The 24944-nt window shown below is 43.1% G+C and overlaps 1 protein-coding gene across 5 annotated transcripts in view; it reads left to right on the forward strand.

Annotated features, from left to right (window-relative positions):
• The window catches only part of LOC140469656 (FK506-binding protein 15-like), a 97903-nt gene that overhangs the window by 41380 nt on the left and 31579 nt on the right, over window positions 1-24944 (forward strand). For 3 of the 5 annotated variants that reach the window (XM_072566368.1, XM_072566369.1, XM_072566372.1), the window contains 7 exons: window positions 90-194; window positions 1453-1547; window positions 5853-5955; window positions 7822-7854; window positions 14369-14540; window positions 17116-17252; window positions 17530-17685. In XM_072566368.1, coding sequence (XP_072422469.1) covers window positions 90-194; window positions 1453-1547; window positions 5853-5955; window positions 7822-7854; window positions 14369-14540; window positions 17116-17252; window positions 17530-17685 — 801 coding nt within the window. The remainder of the gene's footprint in view (window positions 1-89; window positions 195-1452; window positions 1548-5852; window positions 5956-7821; window positions 7855-14368; window positions 14541-17115; window positions 17253-17529; window positions 17686-24944) is intronic. The other 2 variants (XM_072566370.1, XM_072566371.1) reach the window with 1 other exon arrangement.

Below are 24944 nucleotides of genomic sequence, written 5' to 3' on the forward strand. Positions count from 1 at the left end.
TTTTATAGTCCAAAGGGGAAAACACATGAGTCCTTACATGTGCATCACCTTAGGGAGCTATGGCTGATGGTCATCCTTCCATGTTGCAGGTTGATGACTTGCAGAAACATGTAAATGGGCCCTCATTTCCTGGCATTTCATCAGTAACAATGGAAACCAGCATGATCATGCATAACATCCAGAGAATTATCCAGGTAAGTGCAGTTACAGTGTGTCTAGATGTTAGGCTGTGGAGAAGATGCTATGGAGATTTTTAACTTCCAAGTTACCTTGAATAGAATGACAAGCAATGAGAATTTGGCTTTTTTTTTGATAGGAGAGACCTCCTGTTGGAATTGATTTGCTGTCATTCTCTGTGGCATTGTATTATTAGCATTAATCTTAATCTTGGCCATCCATTGTTCATCTTGTTTCTGTAAATTTTGCAGTAGCTTGTGTTTCAAGTTAGATTATCACATGGCCTTATTTACATTTTGGTATTCTACGTCCAAGTCGTGTTGTTTATGATGGGCCATTGTGGATTGTATGTAGAGTTAATATATAGTGGCAAGTGGCAAGTATTTTCGCAATCAGTATAGATCTTCTGAATGTGTTTATGACCACTCCCCCTCCATCCTGGTGCATCTATGTAGTAGAAACCAATGCTGGTGCTGTTTTCCTTTGCATGTTACAAAGCACTTACGCTGTCACTGTGCCCAGACACTTAACATTTTACTAAAGCACAATAACAAACTGACTAGATGCCTCCTAGTAGAGTGCTTTAGGGAACATCTCCAGGACACCCACACCAATCAACCACACTGCCCTGTGGCCCAACATTTCAGCTCCCCCTCCCACTCTGCCGAGGACAAGGAGGTCCATCGCCGCTCCTTCACCACCAGACGCCTGGAGGAAGAACGCTTCATCTTCCACCTCGGAATACTTCAACCCCAGGGCATCAATGTGGACTTCAGCAGTTTCCTCATTTCCCCTTCCCCCAGCTCACCCTAGTTACAAACTTTCAGCTTAGTACTGTCCCCATGAGTTGTCCTACCTGCCTATCTTCTTTTCCACCTATCCACTCCACCCTCTCCTCCTTGACCTATCACCTTCATCCCCTCCCCCACTCACACATTGTACTCTACTCTATGCTACTTTCTCCCCACCCCCACCCTCCTCTAGCTTATCTCTCCACACTTCAGGCTCACTGCCTTGATTCCTGATGAAGGGCTTTTGCCCGAAACGTCGATTTCGAAGCTCCTTGGATGCTGCCTGAACTGCTGTGCTCTTCCAGCACCAACTAATCCAGAATGTTAATAGTCGGTGGCGTTCTGTCCAGGGGGACTATTTTCTGATTTGTGTTATTAGCCAGTAATCTTGTTGCTTCGCTTCGCATGTTAGTGGACACTGTCATCCCCCAGTGAGTGTGTAGTATTTCTAATGCTTATGTTTTGTTTGCTTTTTCCTATGCAGGAGAATGAGAGGCTGAAACAGGAAGTGTTTGAGAAAAGCAGTCGAATTGAAGAGCAGAATGGGAAGATCAGTGACCTGATCCAGAGAAACCAAAGGTACTGCAGAGGAACAAAACCTTTTGGATCCCGGTGACGCGAGGGGAATTAAAGGAATGAGTGGCATCCAAGATCAGTCCTTGGTTTCAAATGAGCATTTTTATTTTAAATCAGCAGCCTGACTCTTTCAATCTAGTTGAAATTTGTTTCCACCTTATGTCAAAGAGAGAGTCTTCCACTTATCTTTTGAGGATTGTTCTCAGGTGCAGGGTGCATTGTAACAAATAGATGCAGCAATGGAGTAAATTGGTGCAGAGTAAGTGGGCTGGGGTATGAGGGTACCTGGAGAGGGGCTGAACAGGTGCAAGAGAAGTTGAGACATGCGTGGGGTCATGATGGATAGGATGAGGAAACTTGGAGGCTTCAGGAGATAGATACTGAATGGGACCTGGATGAGAAACAAGTGATTAGGGAGGTAAGCAAGGGACCTGGAGACTGACAAAGATGTTGGATGGCAGGTGGTGTGTGGAGATGAAGGTGGCAATGACATAGAGCAGGAGAGAGAAGAGTGGGCCAGCTCAGTGGGTCAGGAAAGGGCAGAGGCTGTGGGAGGAGTGGCAGGAGAGGTGCTGTCAGAGCAGACCAGCACTGTGTGTCGAACTGGGCCATAGGTTGTTGGGTGAAATGATAGGATAATGACAGGTGAGGGGGCTAAGAGTGAGGTAAGGTGCTAGGTTGAGATACCAGAGATGACAGAGAGGTGAGTGTTTGGGTGAAGGAGCAAGATGTTGATTTTGGAGAAGCCCGTGGGTGGTAGAGTGAAGAAATGAAGGGAGGTGAGGAGTCTGGGGATAGAGGGAGGTACAATCATTACAGGATAATGAGTAGTGTGGGTTGGGTGCATGGGGTGGGGTATTCAGGGAGTTGAAAGTGGGGATCACCGTGAGTGATAAGGTGAGCAGTTTTTAGTTAGGCTGGAGCAAGTTCAGATCAACTTGTTTTCCTGGCTGTTAAGGTTTGGCTTTATCGCCCATATTTTTTGCCCTTTGAGGTAATAGGGGAATACTGCCATTTGAGGCAGGCATCTGTGCTCTGCACAATCTTGCAGGGATTGTGCTAACTTTAAATTTTAGTCAAAATCAAACACAAATACTGTTAAGCATTTGTGCTGATGCGACCATGCTGGTGAGTTAGTGGCATTGCTTGATTTGGTTGACTTGATTGCTGTTTTTAGGCATTAAGGAATAATTAGCCCTTTCAGACCCAAGCAAACTTGATGAAATGCTGTAGATAAAGTATACTAATCGACCATACTCCTGTGTAGCATGTTTAAATGTGCCTGAGATGAACTAGTCCATGCATGTAATATATACGTATAATGGATATAGGTTTGCTCGCTGAGCTGAAAGGTTCATTTCCAGACATTTTGCTACCTTACCTAGTAAGGTAATGAAACATTTGGAAATGAATCTTTCTGCTCAGCGAGCAAACCTACATCCAAAACCTCAACCTGAACTACAAATCTTCTCAAAACTCGATATACATATGTCGGCTTCCAGATCACATTAAAACAAATCTATGAAATGATTTTCAATGAATGAAAATTCAGTTTTAATGTTTTGCTCCCCATTCCCAAATGCACAAAAATGTATATCGCATCATGTTATTGGGATGAATTTTAATGCCAGTGGTCTGATATATCAGTGTGGACTCCCCAGTCTGTATGGACTTAATTCTGCTGCTTAAAAAAAGCATTAACTTGCAGATAGATATTCAGTAGTGGCTTTTAAGAGAGCACTGGACCAATGCTTGAATGGGTAATGTTATACAGACTTCTGGAATGGGGCTAATGGAACTGTTGTTTGAGAGAGCTGGAACAGTCAGCACCCTTTGTGCTGTACCAATCTGTAGTTTTTGATTTCCTAATGAAAGAGTTGGTTTTCATTGACTTAATAATTATGCTTTTTAAGGCTTGTATCAGCTTGCTTGTCTGAGTGCTATTGAAGGGTAAATCATTAACCAACTTCTTTCTATATTTCAAGAATGAACTTCGCTCATCACAGAAGCATTGTCAGTTTCTGAATATGTCGGCTTTCAGTTGACTTAAACTGTTTAAAAGCTGTTTTCAGCCAATGAACATCAGTTTGTAATGTTTTGCTCCCAGTTCTCAAAAAAAGACATAGAGAAGTAGACCCCCTGATCTCAAGCCTGCTCCACCATTCAATACAATCATGGTTGATCATTGTCATTAATTCTAATTTTTCGCCTGTCATCATCACATCACTCCACATAGCAGCCTGCTATGGCCCAGCTCCCCATACACTGCTGGGTGACCGAAAATCTATTTATCTCAGCTATGTTTAATGATGGAACATTGACAATTATCTGGGTTCGAGAATTTAGTGATTCTCAAACCTTTGGGTGAAGAAATTTCTTTTCATCTCCATTCGTAATAATTGATTGGCCTCTGGCCTTGACTGTAACCCTTTCTAGATTCTGCACTTAGGTGAAACAGCCTCTGTGTCTACCCTGTTAAGCTGCTTCACAATTTTAAATGCTAAATAAGATCACCGCTCATTATTCGAAAGTCTGTCGCCCAGTGTATTCCGTTCCATATAAGGCCATCTTCTCGTTCCAAGCACCAATCTAGGTAAGGTTCGCAGTATTGCCTCCAATGGAACTATATTAATCCTTGTATATGGGACCAAATTGCACACGTGTATTATGTGCGATCTCCTCCAAGCCTTTTAGAATTTTAACAACCTTTTCTTACTTTTTATATTCGTGTCATCTTGCAATAAAGGTCAGTATGCTAAATGGCAGTAGGCTGATGGATAGAGTTTTATTTGTAGCTTTGATAAATGCTTGAAGGAAGTGAAATTGTCAATTGTGTTGAAATAGGACTAGCGCAGCAGGTCAGGCAGCATCCAAGGAGCAAGAGAATCGATGTTTCTGGCATGAGCCCTTCTTCAGCTCATGCCCGAGACGTCGATTCTCCTGCTCCTTGGATGCTGCCTGACCTGCTGCGCTTTTCCAGCAACACGTTTTCAGCTCTGATCTCTAGCATCTGCAGTCCTCACTTTCTCCTTGAAATAGGACTAGCCAAATTGCTCTTAAACAATTGACAGTCCTTCTGTACAATCTTAAAACAATCTTTGCTTTTGTGAGCCGAGGTGAACTGTTTCAGGAGGCATGGTTTATGATCTAAGGGTTAAGTTGATAGGTTGAGTTTGCACCCTGTCATTTTGTATTTGACTTTCGTACTTGAGTTGACAATTTGACTCATTTAATCCTTTTGTTTTCTTTTAATCCATTTGCTATCCAAGTAATGATGCACTTGCATTTCAAATGCCTCAACTCATTCTCCATGTACGATGTTGTGGGCCAGTACACTCCAAGTTTTTGTGAAGGCGCCACTGAATTCCTTGACTGGGAACTGGAGCTATGAGACATTGGTGAATGCTGTATCCCCCTCCCTGGGACCAATAGGGGGAGACCAGCAGTGACTGGTCTTGTCATGTGAAGCAATGTCTATCTTCCCATGAAGATTAGAAAATTGAACTTAGTCTGTTGCTTTGTGATGGAATGGCACCTGCTCGTTTAACAAGGCAAGGCCATTGGGTCTCTTGGTTAGTCTGTCATTGTTGTAGATTCTGCTGATCCAAACCTCTGCTCCATTTTCCTGTTTATGTTTGACATCCCATACTGACTTCATCAAACAAAAAAAAAATCAGTTATTTCAATCTTTTGTGTTCCAATTTCTTTGACCATGACAGCTTTTTGGGTTAAGAGTTCCAGAAATCCCCACTCTTCTGGAGTGGTGAAGTGCCTCCTGGTTTCACTCCTACGTGGCTTCGCAGGGTTATGCTCCAATGTGGATTTCTCCACCTTGGAAAATGGTCGTTATATCTATTTAATCTCTTTTTTTAATATATAAAACTTGATTCAATCTCTGCATTTTAAATGTAAGGGAATGGAAGCTTATGCAAACTGCCCTCAATACTTAAGCTCAATATCATTCCAACAATTATTTGTTTTACCCTGGACAAAGGGTAAAACCACCAAAATTGAACACTACCCAATGGATATATACTTGCCACTTTTTATGTTGAAGAAGCAATGTAGTTTTTATATGTTGGCACATGTGTAGAGTTGATGTCCACTAGCCATGGCATCTGCTTATTGTGAATTTTTGTTTGTTAAAGTTTCCTAGATTGTCCACCAGGTTAAGCTTGGTGGATTGACAGATAAGGTCTGATTGACCAAAATCTTGTCAAATGTAGTAAATCAAACCTTGCCCTATTTTCATTATTAATGTTCACTTTCACTTTTATTTTATCAGTTTGTCTGTCTTCTCCTTTTCAGATATGTGGAACAGAGTAATTTGCTGATGGAGCAGAGGAATGACTCTCTAATATCTTCAACCGAGAATAACCAGGCTCGTATCCTGCTTGCAGAGCAGGAGAAGGTCAGATTGTTTCTCCTTTAGCCCATAAATGAGTCAGTTATGCTATGGTGGATTTTTCAGGGTAGCAGAGGTGGAGTGGAAGTGGACTGGATAAAAGTAGTTTAGGTTCCAGTGTGGGATAATCAATGCAGCAGCTGCTCATGGAAATTCACCTGATATACATTCTGGCCTAAGTAAATGTAGAAATTGCAGGACAAATGCAGCAGGTCTGGTAGCACCTATGGAGATTGAAAGAGTTTCAAGTCCTATATGACTTTTTCTGGACAGAGTATCTCTAGAATGTATTGTCTCCAGATACTGGAAATCTGAAATGGTTCATTTTGTTTTTATGTATTCTAGCTTTGCTGACATTCTGGAAATATCAGGCAAGTTAATTCTGGTGTGTGGATATGGCCTACAGCGCTCAAAACTATTCTGCATTTAGCATTAATAAAATCTCATTCAGAACGGACTGATGAGGGTGAATTATCAATCTCTGTTGTATTCATCTAAGAATATGACTTGAGGGTGCAACCTTGAGATAAAATGGAAAGACATTAATTTGAGATATGTCTGGGAGTTTTTGGTGCAGAAACTAGACCTGTGAAATGGCAAGCATTGTATTTTTGACTTGATCTCAGAAGTCACTGAAATAAAAATGTCCTTTAACTTAGAAGTTGGCAAGATTTCAATATTCCTGCATGCTGTTGAGAGAGAGATTACTTGCTGCATAGCTAGCTTCTAAGACAGTGGCATGATTTTTTTTTGTTAAATAAGTAAACCAAATGCCGGTGGTTCCTGGAATATATCACTGTCTGCTACTGATTGGGGAAACATTCATTCATGCTCACTCCACTTGTGCTGTGGCCATTCCAGACATTGTCCAAAGGCTTTTTGTGAATTCTGTTCCATGTAATTCATGTAGATAATGGTTTACGAATGAATGTAGGTTGCTGCATTGCTGTGACTGCTGAAGCCAATTCTCATTGTCTGATATCAGACAACCTCCAACTGCTGTTGTGATTTACAATGGTTGAGTCATTCAGGTGTCACAAAATTACTTTCAAAAGGCACAGTCATTCTGCCTTCCCATGAAATTTCATCTCCATATGCAAACCTCTGACCTTTTATTTTGGAGAAATTGCAACTTTTAAAAAATTTCCTGTTTCATTGTCTTTTTAATTTTAATGCTGCCCACTGCTTTGTAAGTCAGGTGATGTTCAAACTACAGAGCCTTGTATGTTGTGGGTGTGTAAAGAGCGACCATTGTAGAATTCAAGTCTGCCTAATTTAAGAGAGATTCTCTATTTCATCCTCTGATCTGAAGGTGCTGAATAGCAGCCGTTGGCAGCTCTCTTTCATCTCTCCCTGAGGAGAGCGATGGACAGTGATGGATATTTAATGAAGCAAGAGGTTAACCATTCAGTCCTGCTGTGAGAGGGCAATGCGTAAGGAACATAGTGTTAACCAAAGAGCAATAACTGCACAACTAGTTTGGTTGTGGAGTTCTGTTCAGTGTAGTGCACTGAAAGCAAAGGATGGTGTGCATTATGTTCAATGTTAGGAATATGCCAGTGATCAGGTTGTCTGTTTGCTCACTGAGCTGGTGGGTTTGATTTCAAACGTTTCGTCAACATGCTAGGTAACATCAGTGAGCCTTCTGTCCCGCTTGGCATTTATGCGTCTTACTGTCTTCAGTGTTGTGGTGGGTGGTGTCATTTCCGGTACTGTTTCTGAGAGGTTGGTTAATGGGGTCCAAATCTGCCAGTGATGTTTGAACTGTGAAAGGGGAACATTTCAGAGTCTGTTACTATCACGCAAGCCTTCATGCTCTGTGCTATTCTGTATGTGCGCTTCACTTACTGTCAGTCTACTTTCTCTTCCCAGCTTGCACTGCCAGTGGAGTTGGCAAGAGCTCAGGTGAGGGAGCCCATCTTTTTAAATGTACTTGCATCATTTACAGCCCTTTCTGGGTTAAGTTGGCCTTTTCGGTAAAGCTGGTCAGCTGGAACATTAATTAACCTCCTTCCTCGCCTTTGCAGCTTATGCAAATAACAGCAGCAAAATCAATCATTTGCTCAGTTTACTATTTCTGAATTATTGTCTCACTTTAGCTTGCTTTCATGCTATCCTTCCTTTTGAGTTTATCCAAGGTCCTGCACCTTCTCAAATCAAGAGGATGAGCAAAGATAGATGCCTAGTGCCTCTCTGCTTTTCACCAGTCTCCACCCATCAGTGCTTTTTGCTTTTTGGAGAAAACAGCTCATGCCAACTCTGCAGGCACTGTTTGACTCTGATTACAGCCTAGGGCATGGGAGAAATGGAGAGGTTATAATCTAGTTGCCCAGCACCCTAGTTTGGATAGCACAGTTTACAAGTTATAGCATTTCACTACTCTGTAACGCACTCAACCATTTGCTGAAAGTATATGCAAATGGCTGTGGTGTCTTGACTCTCTGGCAGCGTCTGTTCAAGTGCTGTGCCTTCACAGAGTGTGTCTGTTTGAGGTTTGAATCATGTTTGACGTTTTTTGGAATAAACTGTGAACGAGGGATTTGCATCACTGGGTTGTTTGTTGAACACTATATTAATGTACAGCATTCTCTGTCTGTCTGTGAAGACAGATCAATTATTCATCCTTGCATTCTGGTGATTGTCTGTGAACTACAAAAGAGTTCTTGAGTTGCCTCTTGTACTTGGCTTGTGACTTGTCCTGTTAAGATCAGATTGTTGGTGTATGTGATTTCTCATCCACCCATGTTGTGACATGCGTCTATTTGCGTTTAATTTTGACACTTGGAATTATTTGAAGTGGTAAGTATAGTGAGCTTACGGTTAGAATTATGATGGACCTCAGAATAATTCCTAGTATTTCTAGTTACTGGTTATCTCCGCTAACAGCAACCCATGCCTTTTAAAGCAATTTTCAAACCATGTGCCTGTTCTGCACAAGAGCTGAGGATGGAGGAAAGGAGACTGTACAGAAATGCAGTTGTGCGCTCGTTTTTTGCTCCTTTCCCTATTTGCTATGTGTACTTTTATACATTGCAATGATTTTTGATTTCAGAATTTGCCATGTCCCTGCACGCAAGCAACGTGCTTCAACCAAAAAATGTGAATTATTTATGATTGGGCGCTTTAAGCGAATGCTGTGGGTGGGTCAGATGTGATGCTCAGGAGTGGACACACCAATTCTGTAGAGGCTAGACCAGTGCTTTGTGTGGATGTTAGTCATAGGTTTTTGTCTTCTTTATGATCTCAGACCAGATTTGGTGAAATCCTAGAGAAGATCCACAATCTGGCTAGGAACCATACTTTATTTGCAAAAGTAGAGGATTCCAGTTACTCAGGAAGTAAGAAGCCACAAGATTCCACAGTTTTAAACAAGCAATAGATTTTACAGTACAAATATTTAAAAAAAAAAGTAAGCAAAGGGTGCTGTGATTGGAGGATTTGAGTTATTGGAAGAGGTTGAATAGGCTGGGAATTTTGCCCCTGGCGTGTCAGAGACTGAGGGGTGACCTTACAGAAGTTTATAAAATCATGTGAGGCATAAATAGGGTAAATAGCCAAGGTCTTTTCTCCAGAGTAGGGGAGTCCAAAACTAGAGAGCACAAGTGTTAGGTGAAGTGAGGTGGGGGGATTTACAAGGGACCTGAGGGGCGACCTTTTCACACAGAGGGTGGTGTGTGTTTGGAACGAACTGCCAGAAAAAGTAGTAGAGGTTGGTATGATTATGACATTTAAAAGGCATGTGGATGGATATATGAATAGCAAGGGTTTAGACTGATATGGGCCAAATGCAGGCAAATGGGACTTGATTAATTTAGGATATTTGTTCGGTATGGGCAGGTTGGGCTGAAGTGTGTTTCTGTGCTGTATAACCCTGACATTAAGATGACATTAAGACTCCATAAAGCCAACAATCAGCACTACCTTTTTAATTGTAATACAAAATCTTTACAAACGCTCCACTAACTGACCAGGTTTAACCAAAATGGAGACCCTGAATTTTCTTATCAATCCACTCAGATGTTAATGAAACTCAAAATTTATTTCCTTCTGAGAGGTTTCAGCTTCTCTGTTTGAAAAGTCTAACCTCTGACTTCCTGTGGCAACTGCCCAACTCCGTTTGTCCAAGACTCAATTGCTCAATCTCTTCTCCTGAGATGGTGTCCCATTGAATTCATGACAGTGCAGTCCAGCATCCAGTTATCAGTGCAAGCCCAGCTTTGGAGCCGAGTTACAGGCTTTCCTTTATCTTATCTAGCACTCTGTCCTCACTGATCTTAAGCAGTTGTAAAATGTTGCATTATTCATTGATTTTTTTTTTAAAATCAGGACAAGTGGGAGCCCTCAACCAATGCCTGGGGAAGCTCTCTGGAAACTTTTCTCTGTTTGGAAAACAAACCATCTATTTCCTGTCACACATCCAAATTTGCAACTTCATTAAGTCACAAGTTGAATCACAGAGTCAACTGATGAATTTGCATTAAGCAGAGCTCCCGGATAGCTGAGAGAGCCCCTACAAAGATGTGACCATAAACATTCTATCAAAAACTTGAAAATAATGATGCGCAAAAATGTAAACATATCTTTATTTTTAAATTTGTTCAGACCTTACAATGGGCTGAATTTGTATAGTAAAAATTATTGAAATTATTGGGACTTAGTTCTAGAAGAGAATCCCTACGTTGTGGAAACAGACCATTCGGCCCAACAAGTCTGCACCAACACTCCGAAGAGCATCCCATCCAGACCCATCCCCCTACCCTTTCTCATGGCTAATGCACCTAACCTACACATCCCTGGATACTATGGTTAATTTAGCAATCCATTTAAGCTGCACATCTTTGGACTGTGGGAGGAAGCCATGGGTTTTTTTCTAAGGCCTTCACAGACCCTGAGAATGTGCAAACTGCACACAAACAGTTCAACAGAATCGAACTGTGGCACTGAGGCTAACTGCTGTGCCACTGCGCCACACAAAAGAAAATCTCTATATTTTGTTTAGCATGCTGACTTCAGATGAGTGCAGTTGAGTCGCAACGTCATCAGTGCAGTCAAACATGATCGCTCTGCTTTTGTGCTCTCGTGCAAAAATCCACAAACGTTCTATGGCATTTGCTTCAGCTAGGGAAACAGGTGATTGAGTGGCACTATCGGAATCTTTTAAGGCCACTGGCCTCCTCTGGCTGCTTAATTAAAGAATGTGCTGTGTCTATGATTGCCTTATCCATCTGTTCTGTTGTGAGCTGTATTGTTATTTCCTCCTTGTAAATTTCTGTTGTCTCTGGCAAAATCCTGTTCTGCCTCTTAGAGGTGAGTTGAGAAAGCCTAGTCATTGCATTCACTGGCCTTGCATTGAGTCTTGCGCAGTCGTAGTTCATTTGAATGCAGCATGGCTGAAGTAGTTGGTACTTGACTTGCGTAATGATCTTCCACACCATTATTTTTTAATTCATTCATGCGACGAGGGTGTCACTACTCAGGCCAGCATTTATCGCCCTTTTCTAATTGCCCAGGGGCAATTAAGAGTCAGCTGTGCAGTTGGTCTGGAGTCATGTAGGCCAGGCAAGGTAAGGATAGCAGTTTCCTTCGCTAAAGAGCAATCAACAATGGATACGTGGTCATCATTTGACTTTTGATTCCATATTTCTTTTTAATATTGAATTCAAATTCCACTATCTGCCTTGGTGGGATTCAAACCCAGGTCCCAGGTTACCTGGGTCTCTGGATTATCAGTCCAGTGATAATATCACTAGACTGTCGCCTCCCCTCCTTCATGAATGTGACCTCCAGAATAATTTGGTTGTGATGCTGCTTATTCTGTTATCGCACTGTATCAGATGCCTCTTGAAGGTCCATATGCATTACACCAACCTGGCTGCCATCGCTTCTCTCCCTAGCTCAGCAGAATGGCATACTTTGCTGCTTGCTGGAGCCACAGGGGTTTAAGGTTCAGGAGTTAGTCAGGAGCACAGGTCAAGTCTCTGGAGGGCAGGGGAAGCAGCGAAACCCATCTGGGTGCAGTTTTGCAGGTGAGTGCTGCTGAGATGGTGTCTGCAGGGTGGGTTGGAGCTTGGGTTCAAGAGAGGGGCTGCTGAGTGGAGGTTGGGAGAAGAGCTACATGGAGGTTTTTGTTGTCATGGAGTATGGCAAGCTTTGCTGAAACCTCTAAGAATGTAAATGATTTTCCAGAGTACTCATAAACATGAAAACCTGCTTTTTAAATGATACAAGAATTGTGATGCACAAACTTGTCCTGAATGTTTGTTTGTTTCAGTGGTGCTTTATAACAGATTTTTTTTTCACATTTTTGAGAGCATTTGGCTGTGTATTTGTTCGTGGGAAGTAGGTGTCAATGGTAATGTCAGCATTTGCAAACTGTTCTTAACTGGTATTTGAGAAGGTGACAGTGAGTAGCTAAACACTTATTTGACTTCAGCTGGAGCACTGTGTACAGTTGTGGATGTGATATTGTAGGGAAGATGTGAATACAGTGGATTGAGCACAGAAGCAATTCACACAAATAGTTCCAGGGATGAGCAATGCAGTGATGAGTATAGTTTGAAGAAGTTGCACGGTGGCTTAGTGGTTAGCACTGCTTCCTCATAGCGCCGGGGACCCCGCTTCGATTCCTGCCTGGAGCGACTTTGTGTGTGGAGTTTGCACATTCTCCCCGTGTCTGTGTGGGTTTCCTCTGGGTGCTCCGGTTTCCTCCCACAGTCGGAAGATGTGCAGGTCAGGTGAATTGACCATGCTAAATTGCCCATAGCGTTAGGTGCATTAGTCAGAGAGATATGGGTCTGGATGGGTTACTCTTCGGAGGGTCACTGTGGGCTTGCTGGGCCGAAGAGACTGTTTCCACACTGTGGGTAATCTAATCTAAAGAAAGTTGGGACAATTCTGTTTGGTAAGAAAGCTAAGTTTTCAAAATCAGTAGCGGGTGGGACAGAGTAGATGGGGACAAATTGTTTCCGTTCATAAGAGAATAAAGTTAAGTGGACATAGATTCAAAGATATGTTCAGGGTTTCTACACAATATTTGGAGTATGAAATCTCTTGTTGGAGATGATCATTGCCTGGCATGATTGCCCAAGTCTGAATTTTGGCCGGGTCTTGCTCGTCCTCCCTTAAACAGTTATGTAGTTAAACATGATTTGCTCTTGAAAAATCTGTTCAGACTTTCCTTAATTGATACTTGTCTGGGGAACAGGTAATTCCACTGTTTCTAAAAGCTTTCCCCAGCGCTGAAAGGCCAGGTGTTGACTAAGACCGAATTGTGGATGTTATACTCTTTCTGGCCGTAACCTTGTACTCTTGAGGGATGGGAAGGTTTTAGTGAGTGCTTCCATGATTTTCACCTACTTTCCCAAGAATCTGTGGATGCATTCATCCAGTTTTCGTGACTCATTGATTTTAAGTACATATCCAGCCAACTTTTTTTAACTTAAGTTTTTACTCTGTCCAATGTTTACTATCTTATCTTTCACTGTCACTTGGCAGCATCATGGTAAAAATTGGAGTGGTGCTGGGAAAGCACAGGAATGAGCCTCATTCCTGATGAAGGGCTTTGCCTGAAACATCGATTTTCCTGCTCCTTGAATGCTGCCTGACCTGCTGTGCTTCCCCAGCACCACTGTAATCTAGACTCTGATCTCCAGCATCTGTAGTCCTCACTTTCGCCTAGCATCATGGTAAACATAGATGCAGAGTCTTCACTCATAAAAGCACCTGAGTTGGGAACACTGCTTTAACTAATGTCACATGCTGAATAAATTAAGGATACTACCTGCATTAACCTGTGGCGCTCTATTCAGTTGGATTAGATCTGTTTAGAGAGCTGACTGAGTTGATACGCAGATGTTCACTCTACTTGTGAATTTGTTTATTTGTGAATCAATGCAATATATGGCTGTGTGCCTGTGGGTTAGTTCAGGACTTGAATCGTCTGTTGTGCAGAGCAATCTTGGTTGGTATAAGGTGAAGTTTTTTTGTGGAATGCAGCAATATACGTTTTGGGATACACATCAGCCAGAACCCTGGCTTGAATGGCTGAAAATCCAAATAGACCATTGAGTTACACTGCTGGCTGCTTATAACAGCAAATGCTAGACAGGTTTCCTAGTACTTTGCTTTTATGTTGGGTTGGTGAGAGAGAGTGATAAAAGAATTTTATGTACAGCTGTTAACTTAAAACAATGGTTAAGCACACTTTTTGAATATTTGTGTGAAATTAGTATCTGTTGTGTTGAAAATCTGACATTTGGTGTCTTAATCACAGGCTGAGATTCCCTGGATTGCAGTGTTCAGTGCCTGTTTTGTGCAGATTTTACCTGATCTAATTGATGCGCTGTTGGCGCTCTTTAGCAAAATGTCGCAAGACTGATTGATTTAAAAATCCTGATTTATTTTTCCACTGTGACCTTAGGTTAAGGTGACTGAAGAACTAGCAATTGCAACCAGCCAGGTTGCCAAGTTGCAGCTGGAGCTCACATCCCATCAGAAGAAAGAGATGGAGTTACGGAGCCAGCTTGCATCAGCATTGCAGGAGGCAGAGGGACAAAGGCTACGGCTCAACAACGTGGAGGTCCAGTTAACAGGTACAGGTTATCACTCTGATCAGCTTGATGTGCAAATCCATCAAGAGGAACGAGCTCTGTCTGTTCCTATAGAAATCTTTTGAGTGGTAGGGAAGATTTTAGCATTTTTAAACATGTGATATCTGGACCTTAATGTTTCTCTTTGTAAAGAACAAAAACAAGGAAGTTAAGTTCGACTTAATAAATTGCTGAGCAAACCTCAATAGCAATAACATACAGACCACAGACTGGATGCCGATGAGATTTAACTGAACAGTGCCAGTGATATGAATGTATGAAATAGAGTAGGTTTTAACCCTTTTGAGCCAGCTGGCCTACTGCTCAATAACATTATGGTTGTTCTGCATGTTTTGAATTCCACGTTCCCATTACCCCCCAATAACTTTTGAGTCCCCAACTGAGTAAGGATCTTTCCACCTCTGTATAATTCAAGTCGTCATAACCCGCCACCAACACCTTCTGAGGCAGTGTACGAAAATGTCTCAACCCCAGAGAGAAGAATTTCTCACCTCCATGGCCTGAAAGGATAAACCCTAATTTTAAACTATGTGCCCGCCGACTGACCCGCAAGAAAAAGCATCCTTTTCATGTCCACCTTGTCAAGACTGTTTATGATGAAGTGGTCAACCTGGCGAAGTTAAAGCTTTTATACTTTAAAGAGATTTAAAAGAGGTCTTGACAATTATCAGTTTCATAAATGGAGATGAATGAGGAATTCTATTAGTAGTCAGGTAATCGGAAGAATAAGGGGAGAAGGACTTTATTTTGTACACATTTAGCTATGATTTGGGATGTACTGACTGAAATCGTGCTGGATGTGATTTTTACCTCCTCCCTCCCTCGGAATCTAAAGACCCAAACGTACCTGAACTTCTCACAATCTAGTCTACTGCATTCACTGCTCATAATGTGGTCTCTACAAAGGGGAATGAAGCATAGGCTGGGTGACCGCTTCACAGAACATCTATGTTCTGCTGGCAAAGAAGACCCTGAGCGTCCATTTACCTGCAATTTTAACACACCACCCCGTTCCCTGGCCAATATCTCTGTTTCAGGCTTGCTGCAGTGTTCCAGTGATGTTCAATGCAACTTGAAAGAACAATACTTCATTTTCCACTCGGGGACCCTGCCACCCTCCAGAGTTAATATTGAGTTCAATAACTTTAGGGCCTGAACTCTCCCATGTCCTAGCCTCCTACTCCACACACCAGGCCTTTTTATCTCACAGTCTGCCATTACACACTCCCTCATGTTGGCTATCTACGGTCTCCATTAACAGCTATTCACACTCTTAGCCAGATTGGTATCCACTCCTTTGCATCGGAGGCTGAGGGGTGACCTATTGAGGGTTACAAAATTATGAGGGGCATGGATAGCATAAATAGACAAAGTCTTTTCCTGGGGTCGGGGAGTCTAGAACCACGGGGCATAGGTTTAGGGTAAGAGGGGAAAGATATAAAAGAGACCTATGGGGCAACATTTTCACACAGAGGGTGGTACGTGTATGGAATGAGCTGCCAGAGGATATGGTGGAGGCTGGTACAATTGCAAGATTTAAGAGGCATTTGGATGGGTATGTGAATAGGAAGGGTTTGGAGGGATATGGGCCGGGTGCTGGCAGGTGGGACTAGATTGGGTTGGGATATCTGGTTGGTATGGACAGGTTGGACCGAAGGGTCTGTTTCCATGCTGTACATCTCATCACACTATCCCCACTTATCGTTTATTCTTTACCCCCCTCCCGCCACCTTATGTTCTGCATGTAAACTGACATTTTCCTAGCTATGTCAGTTCTGCGGAAGGGTCACCGGACCCAAGACATTAACTCTGGTTTCTCTTCACAGATGCTGCCAGACCTGCTGAGCTTTTCCAGCAACATCTATTTTTGTTCTTATTCGTCGGGTCTGTTTCTGTGATGTATGACTCTTTGGTCCAATTAGTCCTTGCTGACCATAATTGCAAATTAAAGTAGTCCTTACCTGCCTTTTGTCTTATGACATTGTGGTCCCTGGGATCTCTTAGGCAGATATCATAGTTCTTTTAGTGCCTTTATGCTTGCATAGCACCTGGCATTTCTTGCAAAGCTTGGGTGGCAGCTGTGTGGGAATGACAGTAGAATCAGGGAAATGTGGTGCAGCCAGAGGCCATCCAATTCATCGTGGTTTGCACTAGCTCTCCAAAAGAGCACTGAGTTGGATCCTTTCTCCCTTCCTTTTCTGATTACTCCACACATTTTTATTTAAATGATGATAATTTAATGCTATTTTGAATGCATTGAAAGAAACTACTGCCTCTTTTTTGAGGTCAGCTTGTGGCACCCTACATAAAATTAATTAGCACATCTCCAGGTCACCCTGGCAAAGGGTGGGAATTCTGGAGAGTGGAGAATGATTTATTATATCTTACGACTCTTGTGACAGTAGCCCATGCTGCACCTTAGTCTGGATGAAATATTTCTGGGCAGACATCAAAGCTATAATAGTTCGCGATGATGGGTTAAGCTAATGAGTAGCTTTCTCTTAGCGGAGTCTGACATGTTCTCAAGGTTGACCAGTAATGTACCTGTGTGTCTCAGAGCTACAAGAAGTGTCGGAGCATGCTCAGACTCAGTGCAGAGCGGAGAAACAAAGGCGCAAGGAGCTTGAGGTGAAGGTTGCCAGTCTGGAGGAGGAGCTTATGGATCTGCGAACTGAGAGAGAAAATCTGGAGAAGGTAGATTATGTGGAGATGATGTTAGCTGTGATTGCTCTGTAATGCTTCTTTATTTCTGGCAATCATGTCTATCTGATGGTGAGACAGTGCAGCATTCCAGCTGTGTGCTGTGCCATCAGATGGTGAAGTGCAGCTTTGTACCCAAGTATTCCTGGTGACTCCCTCATCTGCTTGATGTAGACTGTGCTTGATGTAGACTGGCAATGTGCTTCTCTTGAGGTAATGAGGGTGACCTTCCCTCCTATTCTCTGTGGTAACTCGAGCTTTCTGCACTCAGAATTTAGCGGAAAGGAAGAGGAAAGCAGTAACGGAGCGGCAGCGGGCGGAGGAGGAAATGGATGAAATCCGGAAATCGTATGAAGAGGAACTGGGGAAAGTGCGGTCGTTGCTGAAGAAAACCCGAACATCGACTGACCAGGCTGCAGCAGAGCAGGTAAAGGGACTGATCCTGCAACAGACTGGTTTGTTCCTGTCTGTCAATCTCAGTCATTCATATCCATGTTTAATGTTCCATGCAGTGGCCTGGGCTCAACTCCTCTGGGTCTCCTCCGATCACGAACAAACTGCACGGGAGGTTGAACTGGGTAGACAATAGGATGGCACTTCACTACACAGTCACCTTGTTCTGGTCTGTTACAGAAGGGCAATGTGGAAGCTTAAGCACCCTCTGACTCATCAAAATCTAAGTGCACATTGCAATTCTGCTTTTTGAAAAACAGATGTAGCTTTTATTTACGAAGCACCTTTAACAGTGACAGGTATTAGCAGCATCACAAACCCAAGTAGAACACTGAGCCACACAAGAGTTTTTGCTCATCTGAGCTCGCACCAAGAGGTTGGTTTCAAAGAACCTTTTAATGGAAGAAAGAGCTGCAGGGAGAGTATTCTGAATTTCTGGCCTCGGCAGCTGAAGATATCACCTGTAGTGGAGTGATTAAAATCGGGCATGTAGGTACAGGCAGCAGAGTTTTGGTGATCTAAAAGTAATGAAGGATAGAATATGAGAGAGTAGCCATAAGTAATAGCCAAATTCAGAGTTAACTAAAAATGAACAGAGAATGCTGGAGAAACTCAGTATATCTGGTGCATCAGTGGAGAGAGAAATATTTCAAGTCCAGTGTATATGTAGAGATGCACACAGACTTGATAACTACTTTGACCCAGCCTGTAGCAAACTTAAAACAAAAATGATTCCTCAAAAACGGCCTCCAACTGGTTTGAGTAATGTTCCACTGTTAGCAAATTGTGCCACGTGGTGGTGTCATTACACAAAGGTAGCTGCTGTAGAACATTGTCTAGCAAAACTGTACAGTGCAGCAACCCTCGCTGAAAGATGTTTTGGAGAGCAAATTAATTTTTTAATTATTTGATGTGTTCTAGTTTACATTAAGTCACAATTGAGAGCAATGAAAATTTTCCTAAAATCCAATAAATTTTCTCTGTTCCACCCTAACAAATGCAAGTTATTGTATAGCTGGTGTGCCTTTTATTTGGATAGAGCCTTTGACATAGTAAAACATGGAAAGACATGTGGGAGCATTACCAAATAAAATGTGACCATCAGCTATATCATGTGATGTTTGAGCTAATTGAAGTTGGTGGTTGAGATGCCCAACAAGCAGGATGCTTTGCTCTAGATGTTGTCAAACTACTTCAATATTTTTGAGCTAAGCCCAACCAAGACAAGTGGAGAGTATTCCATCGCACCTCTGATTTGTGCCTTGTGGGAACTGACCTATGTGGCCAATCCAATTCCGTTTTCAGTCAGTGTTGATAGTAGGAGACTCAATCATGGTAACACCATTAAATATCATGAGACCAAACTGAGATGATTAACCTCCAACAACTACAGCTATTTTCTTTTGTGTTAGGTATGACTCTAACTAGTAGAGTTTTCCCTCTGGCTAAAGTGGACATAGGTCCGTTGCAGGATGAAAAAAGGGAATTGATATTGGGTAATGTTGAAATGGCCGAGGCCTTGAATAACTATTTTGTGTCAGTCTTCACAGTGGAAGATTAAATTTAGATTTAAGATTAAGTTCCCTCCAGCATGGAAACAGAAATGGCCCAACAAGTCCACACTGAACCTCCGAAGAGTAACCCATCCAGATCCATTCCCCATATTTACCCCTGACTAATGCACCTAACACTGGGCAATTTAGCATGGCCAATTCACCTAACCTGCACATCTTTGGATTGTGGGAGGAAACCCACGCAGGGAGGAATGTGCAAACTCCACCCGAGGCTGGAATCGAACCGGATTCCCTGGTGCTGTGATGGCAGCAGTGCTAACCACTGAGCCACTATGCCACCCCAGAAAATGTGTCTCACATGCCAAAGAATGATGGGAGGTGAGAACCTCAATTCGATTGTTATCCCTAAAGGGGTAGTGTTGAGCAAACTTGAGGCTGTAAAGGTAGATAAGTCCTCTGCTCCTGATGGAATGCATCCCAAGATCCCAGGATGCTGAAAGAAATGGTGAAAGTTATAGTAGATGAGTTAATGGTAATTTACCAAAATTCACAGGACTCCGGGCAGGTCCCAGCGGACTGGAAAACAGCAAGTGTCATTCTGCTGTTTTTTTTTAAAAAAGGGGTATAGGCAAAACAATAGGCCAGTTAGCTTAACATCTGTGGTTGGGAAAATGCTGGAGGGTGTCATTAAAGAAGAAATAATGAGATATCTGGTTGGAAAGGGTTCCATCAGGCAGACAGCATGGATTCAGGAAGGGAAGGTAGTGTTTGACAAACTTACTGGAGTTCTTTGAGGATGTAACAAGTGCGGTGGATGGAGGGGAACAGGTGAATGTTGTACACTTTGGATTTCCAGAAAGGGTTCGATAAGGTGCCACATAAAAGACTCATCCATAAGATAATGCATGGAGTAGCGAGAAATGCTCTAGGCTGGATAGAGGGCTGGTTAACCAATAGAAAGCAGAGTTTGGATAAATAGGTGTTTCTCTGGTTGGAGACCAGTGGTGAGTGGGGTGCTGTGGGGTTCAGTGTTGGGTCAACAACTGTTCATGATATATATAAATGAGTGTAACGTATCCAAGTTTGCTGATGATACTGAATTGAGTGGAAAAGCAAATTGTGCAGAGTATGTGAAAGGTCTGCAGAGGTTATATAGATAGGTTATATAAGTGGGCAAGGGTCTGGCAGATGGAGTACAATGTTGGTAAATGTGAGTCAAGATTTAGAGTGGTGCTGGAAAAGCACAGCAGGTCGGGCAGCATCCGAGGAGCAGGAAAATTGACATGTTTGGCAAAAGCCCTTCATCAGGAATGTTGGTAAATGCGAGGTTATCCACTTTTTGGAAGTAAAGATAGGTCAGTATTATTTAAATGGTGAAAGATTGCAGCATGCAGTTGTGCAGAGGCACTTGAGAGCTTGTAGGTGAATCAGTGAAAGTTGATTTGCAGGTGCAACAGGAAATCAGGAAGGCAAACTGAATATTGGTTTTCATTGCTAGAGGGATTGTATTTAAGAGCAGGGAGGTTCTGCTGCAATTATAAAAGGTGTTGGTGAGGCTGCACCTGGAGTATTGTGCGCAGTTCTGGTCTTCTTTCTTGAAGTATATACTGTCTTTTGAGATGGTGCAGAGGAGGTTCACTAGGTTGATTCTGGAGAGGAGATATTGAGTTGCCTGGGACTGTACTTGCTAGAATTGAGAAGATTGAGAAGGGATCTTATATAAAATTATGAAAAGGATAGATAAGATTGAGACGGGCAAGTTGTTTCTGTTGGTGGGTGAGACTAGGACTAGGGGACATGGCCTCAAGGTTAGGGGAACAGAGATGAGGAGAAACTGCCTTTCCCAGAGAGTAGTGAATCTGTGGAATTCTCCGCCCAAGGAAGCTTCATTAAATATATTCAAGACACAGTTGGATGGGTTTTTGCATGGTAGGGGCATTGAGGGTTATGGGGATAATGCAGGCAGGAGGAACAGATACGATGGATAGATCAGCCATGATCTCAATGAGTAGCGGAGCAGGCTCGATGGGCCAAATGGCCTTCCTGCTTCTATTACTATGGCACTATGATTCCCATTGACTCCAGTTTAATTTGGGTTCGTTAATGTCATGATTTAGATCAGAGTGGTGCTGGAAAAGCACAGCAGGTCAGGCAGCATCTGAGGAGCAGGAAAATTGACGTTTCAGATAAAAGCCCTTCATCAAGAATAGAGGCAGGGAGCCTCCAGGGTGGAGAGATAAATTGGGGTGGGGTGGGGCTGGGGAGAAGGTAGCCAAGAGTGCACTCAGTGAATGGGGGTGGGGATGGAGGTGATACTTCAGAGAGGAGGGTGGAGTGGATAGGTGAGAAGGGAGATTGGCAGGTAGGACAGATCATGGGGACAGTGCTGAGCTGGAAGGTTGGAACTGGGGTAAGGTGGGGGGAGGGGAAATGAGGAAACTGGTGAAGTCCACATTGTCCTTGCGTTGAAGTGTTCCGAGGCGGAAGATGAGGCGTTTTTCCTCCAGGCGTCGGGTGGTGAGGGAGCGGCGGTGGAGGAGGCCCATGACCTGCATGTCCTCGGCAGAGTGGGAGGGGGAGTTGAAATGTTGGGACATGGTGGCAGTGGGGTTGATTGGTGCGGGCGTCCTAGACATGTTCCCTCAAGCCCTCTGTGAGGAGGCGTCCCCAATGTAGAGGAGACCATGTCGGGAGCAACAGATACAATAAATGACATTGGTGGATGTGCAGGTGAAACTTTGGATGTGGAATGCTCCTTTGGGGCCTTGGATGGAGGTGAGGGAGGAGGTGTGGGCACAGGTTTTGCAATTCCTGCAGTGGCAGGGTAGGGTGCCAGAACGGGAGGGTGGGTTGTTAGGGAGTGTGGGCCTGACCAGGTAGTCACGGAGGGAACGGTCTCTGTGGAAAGCGGAAGGGGTGGGGAGAGAAATATATCTCTGGTGGTAGGGTCTGTTTGGAGGTGGTGGAATTGTCGGTGGATGATGCAGTTAATGTGAAGGTTGGTAAGGTGGAAAGTGAGGACTGGGGGGGGGGTTCTGTCCTTGTTACAGTTGGAGGGGTGGTGTTTGAGGGCAGAGGTGTGGGATGTGGATGAGATGCATTGGAGGGCATCTTCAACCACGTGGGAGGGGAAATTGCGGTCTCGAAAGAAGGAGGCCATCTGGTGTCTTCTGTGGTGGAACTGGCCCTCCTGGGAGCAGATACGGCGGAGGCGGAGGAATTGGAAATACAGGATGGCATTTTTGCAGGAAGTAGGGTGGGAAGAGGTGTAATCCAGGTAGCTGTGGGAGTTGGTGGGGTTGTAAAAAAAAATGTCAGTGTCAAGTCGGTCGTCATTAATGGAGATGGAGAGGTCCAGGAAGGGGAGGGAGGTGTCAGAGGAACTTTACTGCAAATCCTCTTGCAAGGATGCCTGCCTTGAAGTTCTCTTTCTCTCTCCACACGAATCTCAGTGAGTCTGTCATCACTCTGATCTAAACCTTGGTTTCCAGCATCTGCAGTCCTCACTTTTGCCTTCGTTGATGTTATACTCTGTCATGGTACTTGATACCCAGGACAATCGTTTTCACACCTTTTGTGCAGTGTCCTGACCTTGGTGGTCAGAAGTTCAACTTGTGGCCTGGACCAATCTGTACAAGCAGACCTTTTGTCCTGCACTCCCCTCAATTTAATATGCACTACCTTTAGCAGGTATTATTGTGATTGGTACTGTCATGACTGTGGTTGGAAGTATGTGCTGGTAATCAAGTCCACAGATGTCACAATGTATAAATGAGCAACTGAACCATCAACTACTTTGGACAAAGGAATCTCACCAGATCTCATCAATAAATAAGAAAAAAAACTATTATTAACAAACTTTTATATCCTTTAAGTGGCAAAGCAGATCATTAGTTACGAATGTGCAAACTTGCATAACAGTTGCTTTAAGCCCAAAAGTGTAATTCATTCACAAACAGGACAGGCAATTGAATTGATTTGAATTTATTGTTGCGTGTACCGAAACATGGTGAAAAGCTTTGTCTTACGAGCAATACAGGCAGATCACTAAGTAGCATTGATAAGTAAATAATAGGTAAACAGCGGCAAAAACACAGGTGCAGGTGAATGTTAAGAGTTTGTGAGTCCATTCAATATTCTAACAACACTATGGTAGAAACTGTTTTGAAACCAGCTGGTGTGTGTGTTCAGGCTTCTATTTCTGCTCCCCAATGGTAGAGGTTGTAGAAAAACATTGCCAAGGTGGGATGGAACTTTAAGAACGCTGGCATCCTTTCCTTGACAGCGGGTCTGGAAGATGGATTCTGTAGATGGGCGGTTGGCCTTTGTGATTGTCCAGGCTGAGTTTACCACCCTTTGTAACCATCTCCGATCTCGAATGGTACAGTTGCCATACCAGGTAGTTATACATCCAGACAGAATGCTCTCGATGACACACTTGTAAAAGTTGGCAAAGGTATTCGTTTTCATGCCAAATTTCCTCAGCTGCCTGAGGAAGAAGAGACATTGTTGGGCCTTTGTAACCAGTGCGTCCACATGAAGAGTCCAAGAAAACTTGCTGTGGATGACCAGTCCCAGGAGCTTGACATTCTCCACTTGTTCTGCCTCTGTGCTGTTAATGTGTGTGGCGGGGGTGCATAAGTAACATCCTGCTGAAAGTCAATAATGAGTTCCTTAGTTTTGCTGGTATTGAGAGCTAGGTTGTTCTCAGTGCACCACTTGTCTGTAGTCTGTTTCATTGCCATCTGAGATTCAACCAACTATGGTGGTGTCATCAGCGAACTTGTAAATGGCATTAGTCTGGTATTTGGCGATGCAGTCATGGTTATACAATGAGTACAGTTAGGGGGTTGAGTGTGCACCCCTGGAGGGCTCCAGTGTTGAGTGTTAGTGAGGATGAAATATTGTCCCCATTCTTCACTGATTTGTGGCCTGTGGGTCAGGAAACTGAGGATCCAGTTGCAGAGAGAAGGGCTTAGTCTGAGATCACTAAGTTTAGTAATCAGTCTTGAGGGGATAGTAGTGTTGGAGGCTGAACTGTAGTCAATGAGTAGGATTCTTACACAGCAGTTCTTGGTGTCAAGATGTTCTAGGCAGGAGTGATGGGCAAGTGATATGGCATCTGACGTGGATCTGTTGGTCCGATGGTCAAATTGGAGAGGGTCAAGAGTAGTGGGGAGATTGGAGTTGATTAATGCCATGACCAGCCTTTCAAAGCACTTCATGACTACCAAGACAGACAAGAAGTACTATGGGTGGAAAACATGGGCAGAAAGAAGCTTGTTGTTTCAATCAAGAGCCTAAATCTCGCCCTCCCTGCTCTGTGACAAACCTGAACTATCTAAAAACTGTTGCTAGGCAGTTTCTTCAAAGGCCTGTTTGTCTCCCAAATGTATTAAATCCAGCTTCTCCAAATGTTGCAGGAGTGAAAACCAGACAGGTCCACTTTTAACGTTTTCAGTTTAAAGAAAAACAAATATTTCTGAGTCTGCACCACAGCATGGCTAAAATTCTATTTTCCCAGTTTTTACTCCAAATAAAATATATGTAGTCCTTGTGTTACATAGTTGTGTTTTTATTGTAAATAAATTGCTTGTGACTTCACAAGTATCTTGTGTACTTTTTATCATGGTCTGAATGTCATTGGGCATTTAATGTTCTGAACTAACTTGAATATCTTCATGTATGTCCTTCATTGTATTTTGAATTTAAATTTGAA

Source organism: Chiloscyllium punctatum, chromosome 49 (assembly GCF_047496795.1).
Source record: "Chiloscyllium punctatum isolate Juve2018m chromosome 49, sChiPun1.3, whole genome shotgun sequence".
NCBI lineage: Eukaryota > Metazoa > Chordata > Chondrichthyes > Orectolobiformes > Hemiscylliidae > Chiloscyllium > Chiloscyllium punctatum.